General features: G+C 46.9%; 1 protein-coding gene across 1 annotated transcript; it reads left to right on the top strand.

Moving 5' to 3' along the window:
• Positions 1-5,366: 5,366 nt before the first annotated feature.
• On the top strand, positions 5,367-10,591 carry klf6a (Kruppel-like factor 6a). Its single transcript, XM_034559890.1, has 4 exons — positions 5,367-5,745; positions 7,450-8,026; positions 8,876-8,999; positions 9,336-10,591. Exons 1-4 carry the CDS (start codon positions 5,644-5,646, stop codon positions 9,385-9,387), a joined length of 855 nt encoding a protein of 284 aa, XP_034415781.1. The 5' UTR covers positions 5,367-5,643; the 3' UTR covers positions 9,388-10,591.
• Positions 10,592-15,394: the final 4,803 nt, after the last annotated feature.

The following is a 15,394-nucleotide window of genomic DNA, read 5'->3' as shown; positions in this document are numbered from 1 at the left end:
GATTGCTCCATCCAGGTGGGGGCAAACTGCCTACCCCAAGCAAAGGAGTTCAAGTATCTCGGGGTCTTGTTCACGAGTGAGGGTAAGGTGGAGCGGGAGATCGACAGGCGGATCGGTGCGGCTGCAGCAGTAAAACAGGCGCTGTACCGGTCCGTCTTGGTGAAGAGGGAGCTGAGCCGGAAGGCAAAGCTCTCCATTTACTGGTCGTCTACGTTCCAACCGAACGAGATCTCGGATACAAGCGGCCGAAATGAGCTTCCTCCGTAGGGTGGCCGGGCTCAGCCTTAGAGATAGGGTAAGGAGCTTGGACATCAGGGGGGAGCTTGGAGTCGAGTCGCTGCTCCTTCGTGTCGAAAGGAGTCAGCTGAGGTGGTTCGGGCATCTAGTCAGGATGCCTCCTGGACGCCTCCCATTAGAGGTTTTCCGGGCACGTCCAACTGGTAGGAGGCCCCGGGGTTTCCATGGTAATGTCATTCTAAATCTAAAAAAAAAATGTATTTCCTTATTGTTTCATTGCATCGGGCGCCTCAGCTGTTGTGGCATGGTCTTATTGTCTTATACTCTGCCATCACTCAGCCCCCGCTCTGCCCTCAGCGTTACAATGGCAGCTCTAGCATACATCTTATTTTATCATGTTAATTAGCATGCTAAGAAGCAGCGATTCATCGTCAGGGGTTCGTGTGAACCGAATTACATGGCAATTCAGCAAATAGTTGTGTTTCAACCAAAGTCATCTTTAAGAGCATCAAAACAAAGCCCTGTCATGGCCTTTTTTTTCAAATGATGTTGGAACTATGGGTTGCAAATTGGCTGTTGAGCTAACCTCAGCATATTCAAATTGATGCATTCAAAAAGGTCAGCGTTGATTAATACGAAGTGTCCCGTTATTAATACAGACACTAATAATGACATTCTTTCAGACATTCTTCTTCCTGAACCACAGAAGATGCATTTCATCATAGGTTTCTCACTCCACAGCTGTGTGTGTGTGTGTGTGTGTGTGTGTGTGTATGTATAGCACTGATCGGGGAAGAAACCTCCATCATACCAGAGGTAGACAATATTGATTTCCACCCCAATATATCCGCAAACTGATATATCGGTCTGTTCTGAATGCAGGCGCACAAACCAATTCACAAACCTCATCACCAAACATCACAAGAGCGTGCTGACTGATTGCTGTATCCCATGCATGTCCGCTCCGACACACACACACACACACACACACACACAGCACTCTTCATCCTCAAGGTCAAGAGCTGCTGGGAGGCAGACGCTCCTCGTTGACGGCCTGATGGAGCTGACACTGCGCGACCCATTGTGCACACATGTTGATCTGTCCCCAGACGTGGCCTGACAGCGGCACATAAGGCCGACGTTGCACTAAACCATCAATGCATTTCAATGAGGGGATCTCACCGTTTATGTTTGTGTGTGTGGGTGGGTGTGGGTGGAGGGGGGGGGGGGGGGGGGGCTTGTAACAAAGCTAAACACATTTGCAGGCCGGACAGGCTTCGGCCCTGTGGAGTATGTAATCCAAAACCAGGCGAATGATTATCTCCCCTCCCTGCGAGCGCTGACTCAATTCTGATTTATGATTGGAATGAATATCGATTTTCCAGGAGCTCTCCCCCCCCCACCCCCCTCTTCACGCTTCCCTTCCATTTCTCCTTTTAACAAAAGATTGAATGATGTATGTGCATTGATTTCCAATCAATTATTTCTATTCTCATTTTATTTAAGCTCGGACAAATTGTCAGCGTCACCGGCGGAGAGCAATGCATCTCTATCAGCGGCGCTGCGCCTCATTAAGGGCGAGTTCTCTGATGGTAAGCAGGGACATAATGAGGGGACGTTCATTTCTGAGTTCGTCATGTCCCCTTAAACATTGTCGGGCCATGAATCGGTCTCTGCTCCATTTCTAAAGACACTGACAAACAAATTACAGAAATGAACAATGTATGTGCTCGTTTTGTACCATCGGTTCTATTCCGTGACTTTTTTTTCTTCTTTTTTTCTCAATATATTTGATCCAAAGTGTGCACACATTCTTATTTCAGTGGATTGAAACACTGCTCCACACTACTCAGCTTTCTTAAGTTTAAACAATATCACCTTGATGATGTCATCGGGTTATTGGAGCCTCTGCATTACTCTGTTTGGTGTTTGAAGGGCTTAGTGAGAGTTGCCTAATGGGAAATGTAGGCTTCAGCGGATGACCCACACGAATGAAGGAGATCAGTCAGATTCAGATTATTCTGTAATTTATTAAAACATTTTGTATCTGTCTCTCACGAAAACCCCTGTGTAATGGAAGTTAAATGCTGTGGAATTACTAAATTGCTTAAGACTCCAGCAACTGAACTTTTGTGTCCAACTGGTTCCCTCCACATAACATCTGCTAACATCTGTCCAATCGTAGTTCTGGCATATAAAACCCCTTTGTTGAAGCAAGACCGGAGAAAACATAATGCATAATTATCAGATCACAGTATATTTGAAGTGAGTGATTTGTCATTAATTAATGATTAATTACCCTTTGTTGTTGTTCTGTAAAGCGTCAACAGAGAGTGAATAATGTTCATCATCTCCTAGGTTACCAAGGTGATGTCTACAGATTGCTACACAACATTCCAAAACACAAAGATATTCACTGAAATATTATTTTAGATAAATAAAAGCGACAAAACCTCTCAAATGTTTGTTTTTTTGCATTTATGAACTGAATAATCAAAGTAGAGGACGTTTAATCTTCTGGAAAAACCATAAGTCTGCTAATCTTTCCAGTTTGAGCATCCGCATAACGTCCAAGGAGGACGGTGAACATGACCCCGTAGTCTGTTCCCGAAACCGTACAAGAGCGGTTCTCCAGCGCTCCCAGGTCGTCCAGAAGAAAAACCCTTAGAACAACTCACTAATTGAGCTGACAGTGATGCATTAAAAAGGGTCATCCTGGAATTGCTCCTTCTCGTGCCTACTGGCTGGCCTGGGATTACATAACGATGATAAAGCTGCAGACCTGGCCCTCCTAGATGAAAACAAAATAAAAAAGCTTGCCGCACATTCTGTAAACGCTCCGTCTGAGAAGCCCTTCTGAAGGAAGTGATCACCGCGGAGCCGCCCGCTAATGCTCCGGCGGGACCTCGGCGGTGGACTCCGTTATCCATCGAACGCGGACGGCGGAGGACGCGCTGACTCTGCAAACGCACGAATAATGAGCGGCCGTTACAAACGTTACAAAAGAAGATGTGAGCGGCTCCTGGAAATGGACAGTGAATTTTGACTCTTCAAAGCAAAGCGTCCACTTGGTCCAAAGGGGGGACGGGACATAATGAATTGCCCCATTAGGAACATCAAAGCAAAAGCCGGATTCCTTCACAGGGCTACTGAGGCCTGCTCCAGGCTTCACAAGGCACCCCATCGCCATATGACTAAATCAGATGCTATGGGTGACAAATTCGGCCCTCCCAGCTGAGAGCGGCACAAAGGGGCGCTCAGTTGTCTACACCCGGCAAGGCACGCAGGGAAATACTGCTGCTTGGTAGATAATGTGTCTCCTGTGTGGAGATGTTGTCCGCCTCATCGGGCGATGGGGTGCGGCGTTGCGGTGCGACTGCTGTGTGTGTGTGTGTGTGTGTGTGTGTGTGAGAACTTATGGAATAGCTGCAGGAAGAGATGCCTCAGTGGCACGCTTCTGCGAGGAGGAAATGATAAGAATAAGTCGGGATGGCGTAACGTCGCTGCCAAAATACACGGTGGAATGGGACCTGAATGAAAAGTGATTCATTGAGGGGAATACAGCTGGTTTCCACCAGACATTAGTGGAATTATGGAAGTTGTAATTTAGCGACGGCATCACTTGATTTATGTGTTTACTTCCGGGATGCATGTCAAAGACTCAAAATCCAACTTCAACCACTCGACACATTTTCTTTTTATAACTTTGTGGTTCCAAACCTAAAAGGGCTAAGACACATAGATTTTTTTATTTTGTTGTTGCTCGACTACACATTTTAGGTAGAAAATCGCTAGAAATAGAACAATATCTATTCGGTTTTCATCGGAAATGTAGCTTTGAAACAGATTGAAAAGAAGCTGGTTTTAAACCCACCCAATTTGCATTAAATACAAATGGGTGACTGATTAGAATGTGTTACAGACTGAGAAATCGAGAATCAGAGTATCAGCGATAATGGGAGTAAATGCTGCGTTTACAAGGCCTGCAGCCTAAATACTAAAGAACGGCCTTGAGAAGAAGTACGAGACATAAACTGATCGACTAAACGGTTATGTGCATGTCATCTTCCTTTCATGTTGAAGCACAAATCCATATGAATAGTCGTAAAGGAAGACAGAAACGTTGCATTATCAGACATGTGTGATCTCAAAGGGAATCCATTTGAGAAGGAAAACATGTATATATTCACTCTCAAAGCTCACGTCAACAATAAAGCTGGGTCACAAGTTTGCCTATTTAGACAGGGGGTGAAACTGCTGCTAAAACAGCACATGTGGTTAGTGTGAGTGTGTGTGTGTGTGTGTGTGTGGGGGGGGGGGGGGGGGTACTATAATAACAACACTGGGGTAAAAACATATTTTTTTACTTTAGGGGTTTACTTTGAACACGCCTTCTGCCGCTCACTCTCTTTTAGGTGCAAATTAGATGGTGAAAAGCTCCTTTTAAACTAATGACGGAGAGCAACTTCTGGCACAGAGGGGAGAAGAGAGGACGCGGACGCTTCCCGTAAAAGCCACGCGCGTGCGCCCGATAACACAATGAGTGCACGTGCACGTCCATTAGTCACCGCTCCGTGTCCCAAGACATGAATTCACTTCTCGGTGGCTGATGTCAACACATGCACTCCAACGCAGTTACAGCCTCGTGAACGCATCTGCTTAAACAGCAGTGTTGCACGCGCTGCTTGTGACAAAGTTACACGGAGGAAGAGGGAGGGGGGGGGGGTAACTGAGATGTTTTCCACAGGAGCAGGACTCGAACTCGGTCAGGCTCACATGCGCTGTCTGTGGCGAAACCCGCCGCAGACCGAGGAGACTACACCGGCGGAGAGAGCGCATCGGCCACTTTATATACACGCCTAAAAATAACCGGCCAATCAGCGGCGAGACGCTCGGAGTCGAACGCGCCAATCGACGCGAAGAAGGGACCAAATTTAGTCTGAGGCCGGCCGCGATTGGCCGGCCGTGATATCATTTGCGAGCTCTTACGCCGCGCGCCGCTGATTGGCCGACGCCCTCGCAGGCGTACTCCTGCCGTGGAGCGGGGCGGAGCGTTTGGGCATGGAGGGGGGGGGGGGAGAAGAGAGGAGGGGAGGGGGGAAGAGAGGGGGCGGGCTTCGGGGGGGTTTGAATAGGGAAGTTTGCAGAGCACAGTTGTTCCCCATCCAGTCCGGGCGCAGTGTTTGCAAACACCTTGAACGCCAGCGAGAGACGAGAGGGGGCGAAGCCACGGACGGACGGACGCTCGGCTGCTGAAAACAAGCGCCTCTTCGCTTGCATCGCAGGGGACCGCTCTTATTCCTTCTACTGGGTTTACATTTTTTTTTCCTTCATCTTCTTCTTCTTCCACCTGACAAAATATTTTGTGTTTTTTTTTGTTTTGTTTTTTTAATCTCTGGGAAAAAAATGGATGTTCTACCCATGTGCAGCATCTTTCAGGAACTTCAAATAGTTCACGACACGGGCTATTTCTCAGCCTTACCGTCACTGGAGGAGTACTGGCAGCAGGTGAATATATATATATATATATATACATTTTTTTAATCAACTGTATTCTTCTCCGAGTCGCTTGTTGAGCCTTGCGTGGCAAAGCGGAACTGAGAGACGCGTTGCTAGATTACACCGCGGCGCGTTCAATGCGCTCGACAAGTTCAGCTCCACATCCCCGCGTCGTAACGGCTGTAAACACACGCAAAGGCGCCCGGTGCTTAGACGGCGGCCGTCCCGTTCACCTGACTTGCTGTGGGTTTTTTTTCCTGTGTTTTTTTCACGGTCCAGCGGCGTTATGAAGTGTGTTTTTTTTTTTTCTTTTTTTTTTTTTCTGGCAGCCTGAAGTGGATCAGTGTGTCAGTCTGACAGCTGGAGTGGAGGCTGTGCTGCAGATGATTGTGGGCAGCGTAATAGCAGCGTGCTGGTGCTTTTTTACATTATTTTTTAATAACATATTTATTTATTTTTACCGCTCTGCTATATTTTGAGCATGACTTCTTCTTCTCCTCTCAGCTGGTTGTTTCAGGGCATGTGAGCTGGTGTCACCGCTACCACTGTGGTTGTGTGGGAGGAGGAAGTAGAATTTCAAATTAGTCAGTAGTTGATTCCAAATCAGAAGTAGCGCGCTGGCTCAGGATCAGCTCTGTACCTCACGAGGACATTTATTTCATTTATCTATCTATCTACCTTCCTTTTTTTTTCTCTTGGAAGTTTGAGTCCCATTTGTAAAGTTTAGAATGCTGGTTTTCAGTGTTTCAGCCCCCATAATGACTCAAACAACACCCCCTCAGCCTTATTATACATTTATTTCCCTTTTTTTTAAAAAAATTTTAAAAGCATCATCCCTTTTTAGATGTTTTTGAACGAACTCCACAACATGATGACGCTCTCAAGTGTCAGCCGCGGCCACATTCCTGCAGGCGTGAGTAGGCACGAGCACAGCTGGAATATATAGTGCCGGGCTGCAAGAAGCCTGGAGGGAGAATGTCTTCAACATCTGCCTTTCAAACCTGCTGTCTCTGGATCAGCCTCTAATGAACGGCCCTTAATCTGTTTTTCTTCTTCAACTTAAAAGGCCTCTCAAGCCAACTGGGAAGTGGCGTGTATTTATTTATTTTACAAGGCCGGATGTGAATGCATGAGTAAAAAGCATCTGAATGGAGGAGGGAGGAGGGAGGAGGGGGGGGGAGCCGAGCGGCTTCCTTAAAAGGACTCTAGAGTTGTTCAGTGAGTCATTGGAGAGCTGAAATGACAATGCACGTTTTTAGTGTTGGGGCTGCGCTCAGGTGCAGGAGAGTTCAGGGAGGTTCATGGAAATGAAGCAGGAATTGGCGAGTTTATTTTTCACCCCCAAAACATTGTTTCCATTACCGGCCAATGCACACATGGCAGCAGGTTCCCTACGCTGGAGCAAACTGCATCGTTGTCATGGTGTCGTCACAGCTGTGCTGTCATTGCTGTCGTCGGCCTAAATTGTGCAGCGTAGTTGCCGTTTCCTGGTTAATGCTTCCTGCTACAATCGTTACACCGCATAAGGCTTTTTGTTTGGGGGGTTATGTGCACATGACTCATTTAAAAGGATTTCCCACACTGAAGCTTTTTGCTGGTTCTGAAGGAGTCTCTCTCTCTCTCTCTCTCTCTCTCTGTCTCTCTGTCTCTCTGTCTCTGTGTGCTGTGGTTGTAGTTCATTCATTCTGACTGTTTTGACTCTCGCGCCACCAGACATGCTTGGAGTTGGAGCGCTACCTGCAGAGCGAGCCCTACGTCTCCACGTCCGACCTCAAGTTTGATAGCCAGGAGGACCTCTGGAGCAAGCTGATCTTGGTCTGCGGCGACAAGACCAAGGCCGAGTCCGACCCCAAGCTGCCCGTGGCCCACGAGGAGGACAATCGGGACAGCCCCATCTTGGACACCAACAGCGTGAACTCGGACGCCAGCAGTGAGGCTTCGGACAGTTCCGAGGAGCTCTCGCCGACGCACAGCTTTACCTCCAACCCTCTGGGCTCCGTCCTGGTCGGCTCGGGGCCTTTTAGCCCCTCCGTCATAAGCACGCCCCCATCCTCTCCGGAGGCCAGCTCGGAGGCCGGCGGCGTGGCCGGAGCCTGGGTCGCCGCCGAACTGCACTTGCCGGTCAAAATCCGGAGCGGCGGTGCGGCGAAGGGCGCGGAAAAGACGGGACTCGTGTGCGGGGAAGCGTCCCCGGACGGCAGGAGGCGGGTACACAGGTGTCAGTTCAACGGGTGTCGCAAGGTTTACACGAAGAGCTCCCACCTAAAGGCACACCAGCGCACTCATACGGGTGAGTTCTCCCCCCCCCCCCCCCCCCCCCCCCAAGCACCCAGCCGGGACCCACGTGTGTCATGTATTGTAAACAGAGAGAGGGTCTTCTCCGCTGCTTCCGAAAAGCAATTCATTCACAGAGTCAAACAAAAACCTCACTTATTATTGAGGGAGCGAGCAGAGGTGCCCTGAATTCAGCTGCCCGGCCATTGTGTAATGTAATTAAAGGTCCACATTGCACGATGTCCTCAGCTGGAGCGCTGTGGGTATTAGCTCTGCATGGCTGGATACCTAAACTGTGACCTAATCTATCTGGAATGTGAGCAAGCGAGGGAGGGAGGGAGCAAGGGGAGGGGTTGCACATGGGAGATAAAAGGACTTGAAAGCAGATTGAGTTTCACCATGGGAAAGGGTTGAATGGGCGGGGGGGGAGTTGGAAGGCCGTCGAGTGGTCATTTGAGCGTCTCTTATTTTTGATTAGTGGTGTGAAATTGCACGTGTGGCTTTTGGTTTTATTTTGTACATTTTCTTTTCATAATCTCGTGCACAGTATCGCTCTAGGCGTTTTCAAGCTGTATTTTCCAGGTTGCACGTGAACGCGGCTGGTGATTCAACCGGTTCGGTGGAATCTGGGCCTTGAGTGAGTTGTCAGTGACTTGTGTCGTCTGGCCTCCCCCCACCCCCCTCCACACACACACACCACCAGGGTGATTGATTGGAACGCATTTGAATGACAAATCCATTCGCAGCCTCAGCAGGAAAACCCTTTTGTGCGTGTGTGTGTGTGTGTGTGTGTGTGTGTGTGTTTGTGTATGTGAATTTTTTATTAATCACGACCCATGTCCCCTTTTTTTTTTTGGTTCTGCAGGCGAGAAACCGTACAGGTGTTCGTGGGAGGGCTGCGTGTGGCGTTTTGCACGAAGCGACGAGTTGACCAGACACTTCAGGAAGCACACCGGGGCAAAGCCATTCAAATGCAGTCACTGTGACAGGTAAGCCCGCTACTTTATTCAGGCAGAACCCATACAGGTTTTTTTGTTTTAACTTTCATTTTTTTTTTCGATAATGATGCATGATGATGGAATGCACTGATGAAAAAAAAACAAATGTACTAAAGCATGAATCAGGAGGTCATTTAATCAGCCTTGTGTCAGTGGAATGTGATGGTTCAGTTATTACCTCGCATGGCATTCCGATAATAAGCACCAAATCTTTTGGATAAATCGCTCTCAAGACTCTTATCTTCTAAAAAAAATGTTTTAAAAGCGTCACGCTCACCTGCAGTCCACCTGTTACTGACTCTCCATCCTCTCCTGTCCCCCCCACAGATGTTTCTCCAGGTCTGACCATCTGGCCCTTCACATGAAGAGGCACGTCTAAAGCGGAGGGCGAGCTCCGACCAACAGCGACGGGGGGAAAAGTTGTTGTAAAAAAAAAATTTAAAAAAAGAGGAGAGAGAGAGAGAGAAAGAAAGGGGGTTAAAAAAAAAAAAATACAACGAAAACGCCGTCTCCCGACCAGTCTCTTGGTTGAACTGTCCCAGAGCAGAGTGGCGGGGAGTGTGTTCCAGCCAAAGCATGCCGTTTTGCACCATACTGAAACCCAGTGCCTCCGGGACCTCTCTTTGGAGAAAAAGGGCGCTCTGATGGTTGTCTGTTCCGACAAAAAAAAAAGGACAAAAAAAAAAGGACAAAATCACGGACGGGGAGGGGGGGGGAGAAGAAATCTTTTTGCTTGAGAAGGACGTACAACTCACACATGTAAAAAAAAGACAACAAAAAAAAGAGCGTGAATGATTTGTATGTGTGGTGCATGATGTTAGGGGGGTGGAGGGGGAATTCCCGGACAGCAGATACACTGGTACTTAAAAAAAAAAAAAAAAAACTCTCTGAGGTTAGCATGTGTGCACTGTGAATGTCTGAGATTGGCTGACTGCCTCCCCCCCCCCACACACACACACACCATCCCTGGGAGGACAGTAGGCGAGATGGGGCTGATGGAGGAACGGACGGTGCGGGGCCGGTACCAATGTTGCTGTGGACTGAATGGGTTTCTGGGAGGAAACATTCCACCCGTGTTTCCCCGGTGGCAGAGCGAGGACGGGGGCAGGATGGAGGCTCCTGCCTGTCTGTCTGGCACCCAAGACTGTATGGGGGTGGAGGGGGGTTCTTTGGAGCTTTTTGAGGCCTTGGATTTGACCCCGGGAGAAAGGGGACCTGTTCCCTCTTCTGGTCAGTAGCCCAGAGACCACAACTCCCTCCCCCCACCCTCTTGGTCACTGTATGACAGGAGCTTTTTTTTGGTGTTTTTTGGTGCAGCTACTAAATGTGCAATGTGTTATGTAGCCTGGTTTATTTTTTACAAGCTACAAAGCTCATTTGTAGTCCAATTGTATAAGCTGTGTGCTTAGAGGTATAACACAACTATACTATAACTTCAGTATCATAGACAGGTGTTGCATGGTTCTAGGGTTTGTTCATTTCATGTTTCCACTGTAATCAGGACTGCAAATAGTTTCAATAAAAGTGCAGCTAAAGTGCAAACGGTTAAATGTTACAATATTGTACATAAAGCCTTGATGATTTCCTCTTTTTTTTCTTTTTTTCACAACCTCATCCGTTTCATACATTTTTTTTAAAATTTTTTTTAATTTTCTTTCCATCTGGCTTGAGATTTCACCCACTGCTTCCTCATTTTCTCACTCATCCTATGCCTTGAGGAGTAACTTAGATTTTTTTTGTACTTTTCTTTTCTATCTAATAATGCACTGTTGACCTTAATGGTGCCTTATGCAAGTGACTCGGCCCTGTGGCAGCGGTGGGATGTTTTTTTCTTTCCTCCCAGGGGAAGTCACACTTGTCGTATGGGTGATTTTGACAAGCTTGATCAAGGCTCAGTTACACGCTACCTCTCCACCTCCTTTGTGTTCAATGGCCGCTGTCCGCAATCTATTCTGTCGGTTGATCGTGTTTGTTGTGTGTGTGTGTGTGGGGGGGGGCAAAAAAAAAAAAAAAGCACCTTTTTTCGCAGGCGGCACCAGTTCAGTTGAGACGCATCACATGTCGGTCAAACGCTGTATGTTTAGAGCACTTAGATTCACTTATTAAAGGCGTTGTCCATCACACTCGCAAACAAACCAGACTCGGTCAACAAAAGTATTGTTTATTTTGTATGTCCAGTTCATACAGGACAGCTCCTCGCCGCTGCATCCCTCCACCACCAACACACTGTCCCCCCCCTTAGCCCTGCGAATGGGACTGAAGAAAACTCTAAAGATTTATTGTAATTAACAGGCTGCAGTCGGACAGGCCTCGCCTTGTACTGCCTCTCGGTAATGAATTGCTTAAGGCTTTGTTGGCATGGAATCTGTCACACAGACTGCTGACTGTGTAGGTTGGTTATTGACCCTGTCTGGGGAGCGTTGTTTTAGCCGAGCTGCAACAGTATTATGAAAACCAGAGGAGGAAAGGTGGGCGGGGCTCTCGGAAGGAGATCAAATGGTCAAGGTGCACATGGAGATTTGAGCCCAAAAAGAAAAGGTCGGGGGGGAAAGCCCACGACCGTATCTCCCTTTTTTGAAGGATGGATCTGCAGGATCATATTTATTACCGTCTTCAGGTCAAAGGTCATCTGTGCCACCCGCTCCCAGATCAGCGGGCCTTGCTGTCGGGATCGGACGCTGTGGCACCGTTGCATCCTTAAAGATTTCAGATCAGACGGGATGAGTACACGCTTGAAACCGCTGGATTGATTTTGGGAGCGCTGGCAGCGCCTTTAGTGGGCAAAGGAGAGGAAACGTCCCAAAAAAAGAACGTTCTGGTGGCAATTGAGCCTTGATTAAGCCCCGTGTTTGCTCCCATCTTTCATCAATGCTTTCATCCCACACTACCCCAACATCTTCTGTCTCTCTCTCTCATGCACACACAGACACACACACACACAGCTCTTTGTTCTCAACTGAATCTTTGTATAAAAAAAAAAAAGGAGAAAAAAAAAACAACTTTTGTAAAATTGTTATGTTTATGCTTTATGAAATTTTTATTTGAAATTGTTTTGCAAAATTGTTATATTTCTGTATGAATGTATTTTTTATTGGAATAATAAGAAATTCTTATCTGACTTTGGCTTGCTCCCTTCTTCTTCTCATTTGAGTTGATTCTCCTCAGTTTGTGGCTCATTATTGTTAAAGCTTTTTGATTCATTTATTTTGCCAGAAGAGGAGATTTGCAGCTTGTTGAGGAGTGGTTGCGTTTTAACTGCGTCGTGATGTGGGCTCGATGAGATTAGGATCGGGGTGTGAGCAGCAGCACATTCTGCATTTGTCGCTTTAAAAAGGTGAATGTTTTCCCCGCTATAGGCGCATATGAATACCTTTTTAAACAGTCGCTCCAAGTGGCCCCACCTCTTCCTGACTTGTAAATACCAGTTTGAAAATATCTCCCTCCCCATGAGCAAATGACATCTTTGCACAAACTGGTTGCTAAACACAGAAAACCCGAAGCACCTCCATCCCAGTGGCAAACACGTACTTTCTTCTTTTTTTTTTTCTTTTTCCCTGAACACCTAGAAAAAGGTTTCGCTGAATTCGGTTCCAAAAGCGACGGACTGCTCACTCCTTGGAGCTAGCTAGCTCTCATCAAAGCGGCATAAATAATTTATCTCCATCTCTCGCAGCCCATGGCATTTAATTAGAGAGCAGCTTTTCAACATTTGTTAGATAATTACTCCACTTGACACAGATAATGATACAAACCAGCAGTGGATAAACCAAAGAGCCGAGTTTAGGTCACAAACTAACAAGAAAACAGGATTTTCTTCTTCTTTTTTTTTTTTTTAAACCGACAGCCACCGCCTACTTCTTTGCCGCTCCCCCTGCTCATGTTGATGACCTAGAATGGGCAGGCAACTTATTAGCTCCTCTGATTCCCAGTAAAAGCCCTGTGGTTTATAAATGAAGCTTCGCCTGCCTGCAGTTGGTAATTAAGCCCGCTTTGGAGAACCTCCCAGCTCTTGGAGTGGCAACCAGCGTTGCTTTTGCCTCAAATGCTGCAACTCCTTGATCTCTCAAAAGTGCTGTCCCACTTGATTTCTCAACTTCGAATCTACCTGTGATGCATAATGTGAGGCTGAAGAGCAAAACAACCTGCGAGGAGGAGTTTCCGAGTCCAAACTACTCACATGGGAGGGGGAAAAACCAAAGATGGAAGCTCAGATTCTTGTTTTTCACAAGGAGTCGGGCCCACGTTGCATCTACTCTCTCATCCTGGCGATATGAGTGGAGCATCCTTTTGTGAAGTGGACCGTTGTGGATACAGTTTCTCGTAAATGGGGCGCTAGGATTGCACACTTTGCTTTGCTGTGTCCAGACCCGCAAAGCCCCCATATGCTTTCTCTCTTTGATATTGAAACACAGCCCAAAACCCCAAGGATTATGGGAAACAGTTCATCACTTGTCATACATCCTTCCCTTTATGTCTCGTGGGAGCGCATATGGTCTAGGGGTTGTGTCCCGTGGCAATGTCACAGCTTGGAGCAGCCTATTTAATGGATGACCAGTGGTGGAAAGTAAATACATTTACTCCAGTGGCCTTAAATAGCATTTTACCAAGAAGTGGCTTCAGCTAAGAGCTGTTTGGGAACCAAAGATGTAAAATTATCAATCTTTTTGTAAATGGAATGGCAAGAAAAATGAACACATGAATCATCTCACAAGCATCTCCCTCTGGAGGTACCTGACCCCTAAATTGTGATCCGCTGGACTAATCTACTGAACTGTACATAAAGCTCCACCAACAGTAAAATACCGCAGTATACGTTAAATGTCACCAGTTTTGACTAGTTTTGATACTTTTAAGTACATCTTGCTATACTTCTGCACCTTTACTCAAAGTTTTAATCAAGGTTTTCATGAAATCAAACCTCATCATGTGGTCGGCATATTTTCAATGTATTTACATTCAATGATTCCCTGTATGTACAGTAGTTTGTGTTGGTGGTGGCGGAGTCTGCCATTCTCGCTTTAGAGTCCTATTATACCCAAACACGAGTGATTCACAGGAAGTGATGCATGCACGTAATCCACTGGACTAAACTACCGTATTGTCCTTTGTTCACAAGGTTGGAGGTTCGGTACCCTCGGCCCCCGTGTGTGCACGTTGAAATTGTCTTTGAGCAAGGCACTGAACACCGGCTTGCACCTTGCACCTCCATCGGTGTATGTGTAAGGAGAGGAGAATTATTAAGCACTTCATCCGGTAAAATAGATCCACTTACCATACAAAGTAGTTAAAACCAGCTGCAGCTTACAACAGCAAAATTCTGCTTGCACAATGATGCCTCACTATTAACAATCTACTTATGTCATACATATTAAAATATCAATAAGGGGGGCTGTTTGTATCTGCGGAAGGTCTACTTTTACTTTTGATACTCATACCAATATCTATTCCTATGAATCCAGGAGACCTTGACTCATGAGCCGGTATTGCTACTGTTACTGGATTAAAAGGTGTCGGTGCATCTTCCACCGCTGGCAGCGAGGCTGAATAAACTGCCTGGCAACCGCTCCCGTCTGGGTCCCAGACTCGCAACGGCTGCAAAGGGCTTGTGGTAATTTGATTAAATGCAAATGTGTCTGAAAAATTCACCACCTAATACTGTGATAGATATAAGTGATAGAGGCCACGAGAGATCCCTGTCACGTCGGCGCTGATCTCAACGCGGGCATTATTCTTCACACGAATCGGCGCTATAATTCCCAGTATTTAAAGTGGGCACAGTGTGTTTGAAAGGCATGTGTATTTTCCTGTGATATCCTGAGCAGGCCACACTGAAGAAGAATGTCCTGCGTCCTCGCCAGTCGTATCAGTGAATCTCAATGAACGTGACTATCTCTCGCCACATAATTGCAAAGGGATTACTGTTTTTATCGTTCCCTTTCAAGCGGAAGGCCTTCCAATTGTGGATGGTAAAATAAATCATTATCCAAAATTGCTGTGAAATAACAGGCGTGCTGCAGGAGAGATGTCCTCGCCTGGTGTGTGTCTCACACTCTCTCACTCACACACACACACACACACACACAGGAAAATGGACCGTAATGGAGGCACACAGTGAGTTAAATGAGGGGAAATAATAAGGAAAGAGGAGGTTATCAGGCTGTGAGCGTGCTTCATTCAGCCAGCCAGACTGCAAGTCATCACATATGCAGACTTTACTCCAGCGTCAGGGCTTTCTCTCCCCTCTCTCTGTTAATGGAGTCTATTAGGACTTGGCTTGTAGGGGAAATAGGACTGAAATCAGAGGTCAATGACCCTCCTTTATGTCCCGGGCTCACGAGCACCGCCACCACAGTCACAGCCACATGGTGCCGTAATCACCATCATCA

This window comes from Cyclopterus lumpus, chromosome 20 (assembly GCF_009769545.1).
Source record: "Cyclopterus lumpus isolate fCycLum1 chromosome 20, fCycLum1.pri, whole genome shotgun sequence".
NCBI classification, from domain to species: domain Eukaryota; kingdom Metazoa; phylum Chordata; class Actinopteri; order Perciformes; family Cyclopteridae; genus Cyclopterus; species Cyclopterus lumpus.
The sequence above is the reverse complement of the archived record's forward strand: the minus strand, read 5'-3'. Positions and strand labels throughout refer to the sequence as shown.

Coding starts and splice junctions, on each gene's coding strand:
- klf6a (XM_034559890.1), top strand. CDS start 5,644: ATGGATGTTCTACCCATGTGCAGCATCTTTCAGGAACTTCAAATAGTT. Junction 8,027..8,875: donor ACACCAGCGCACTCATACGG/GTGAGTTCTCCC, acceptor TTGGTTCTGCAG/GCGAGAAACCGTACAGGTGT. Junction 9,000..9,335: donor AAATGCAGTCACTGTGACAG/GTAAGCCCGCTA, acceptor TCCCCCCCACAG/ATGTTTCTCCAGGTCTGACC.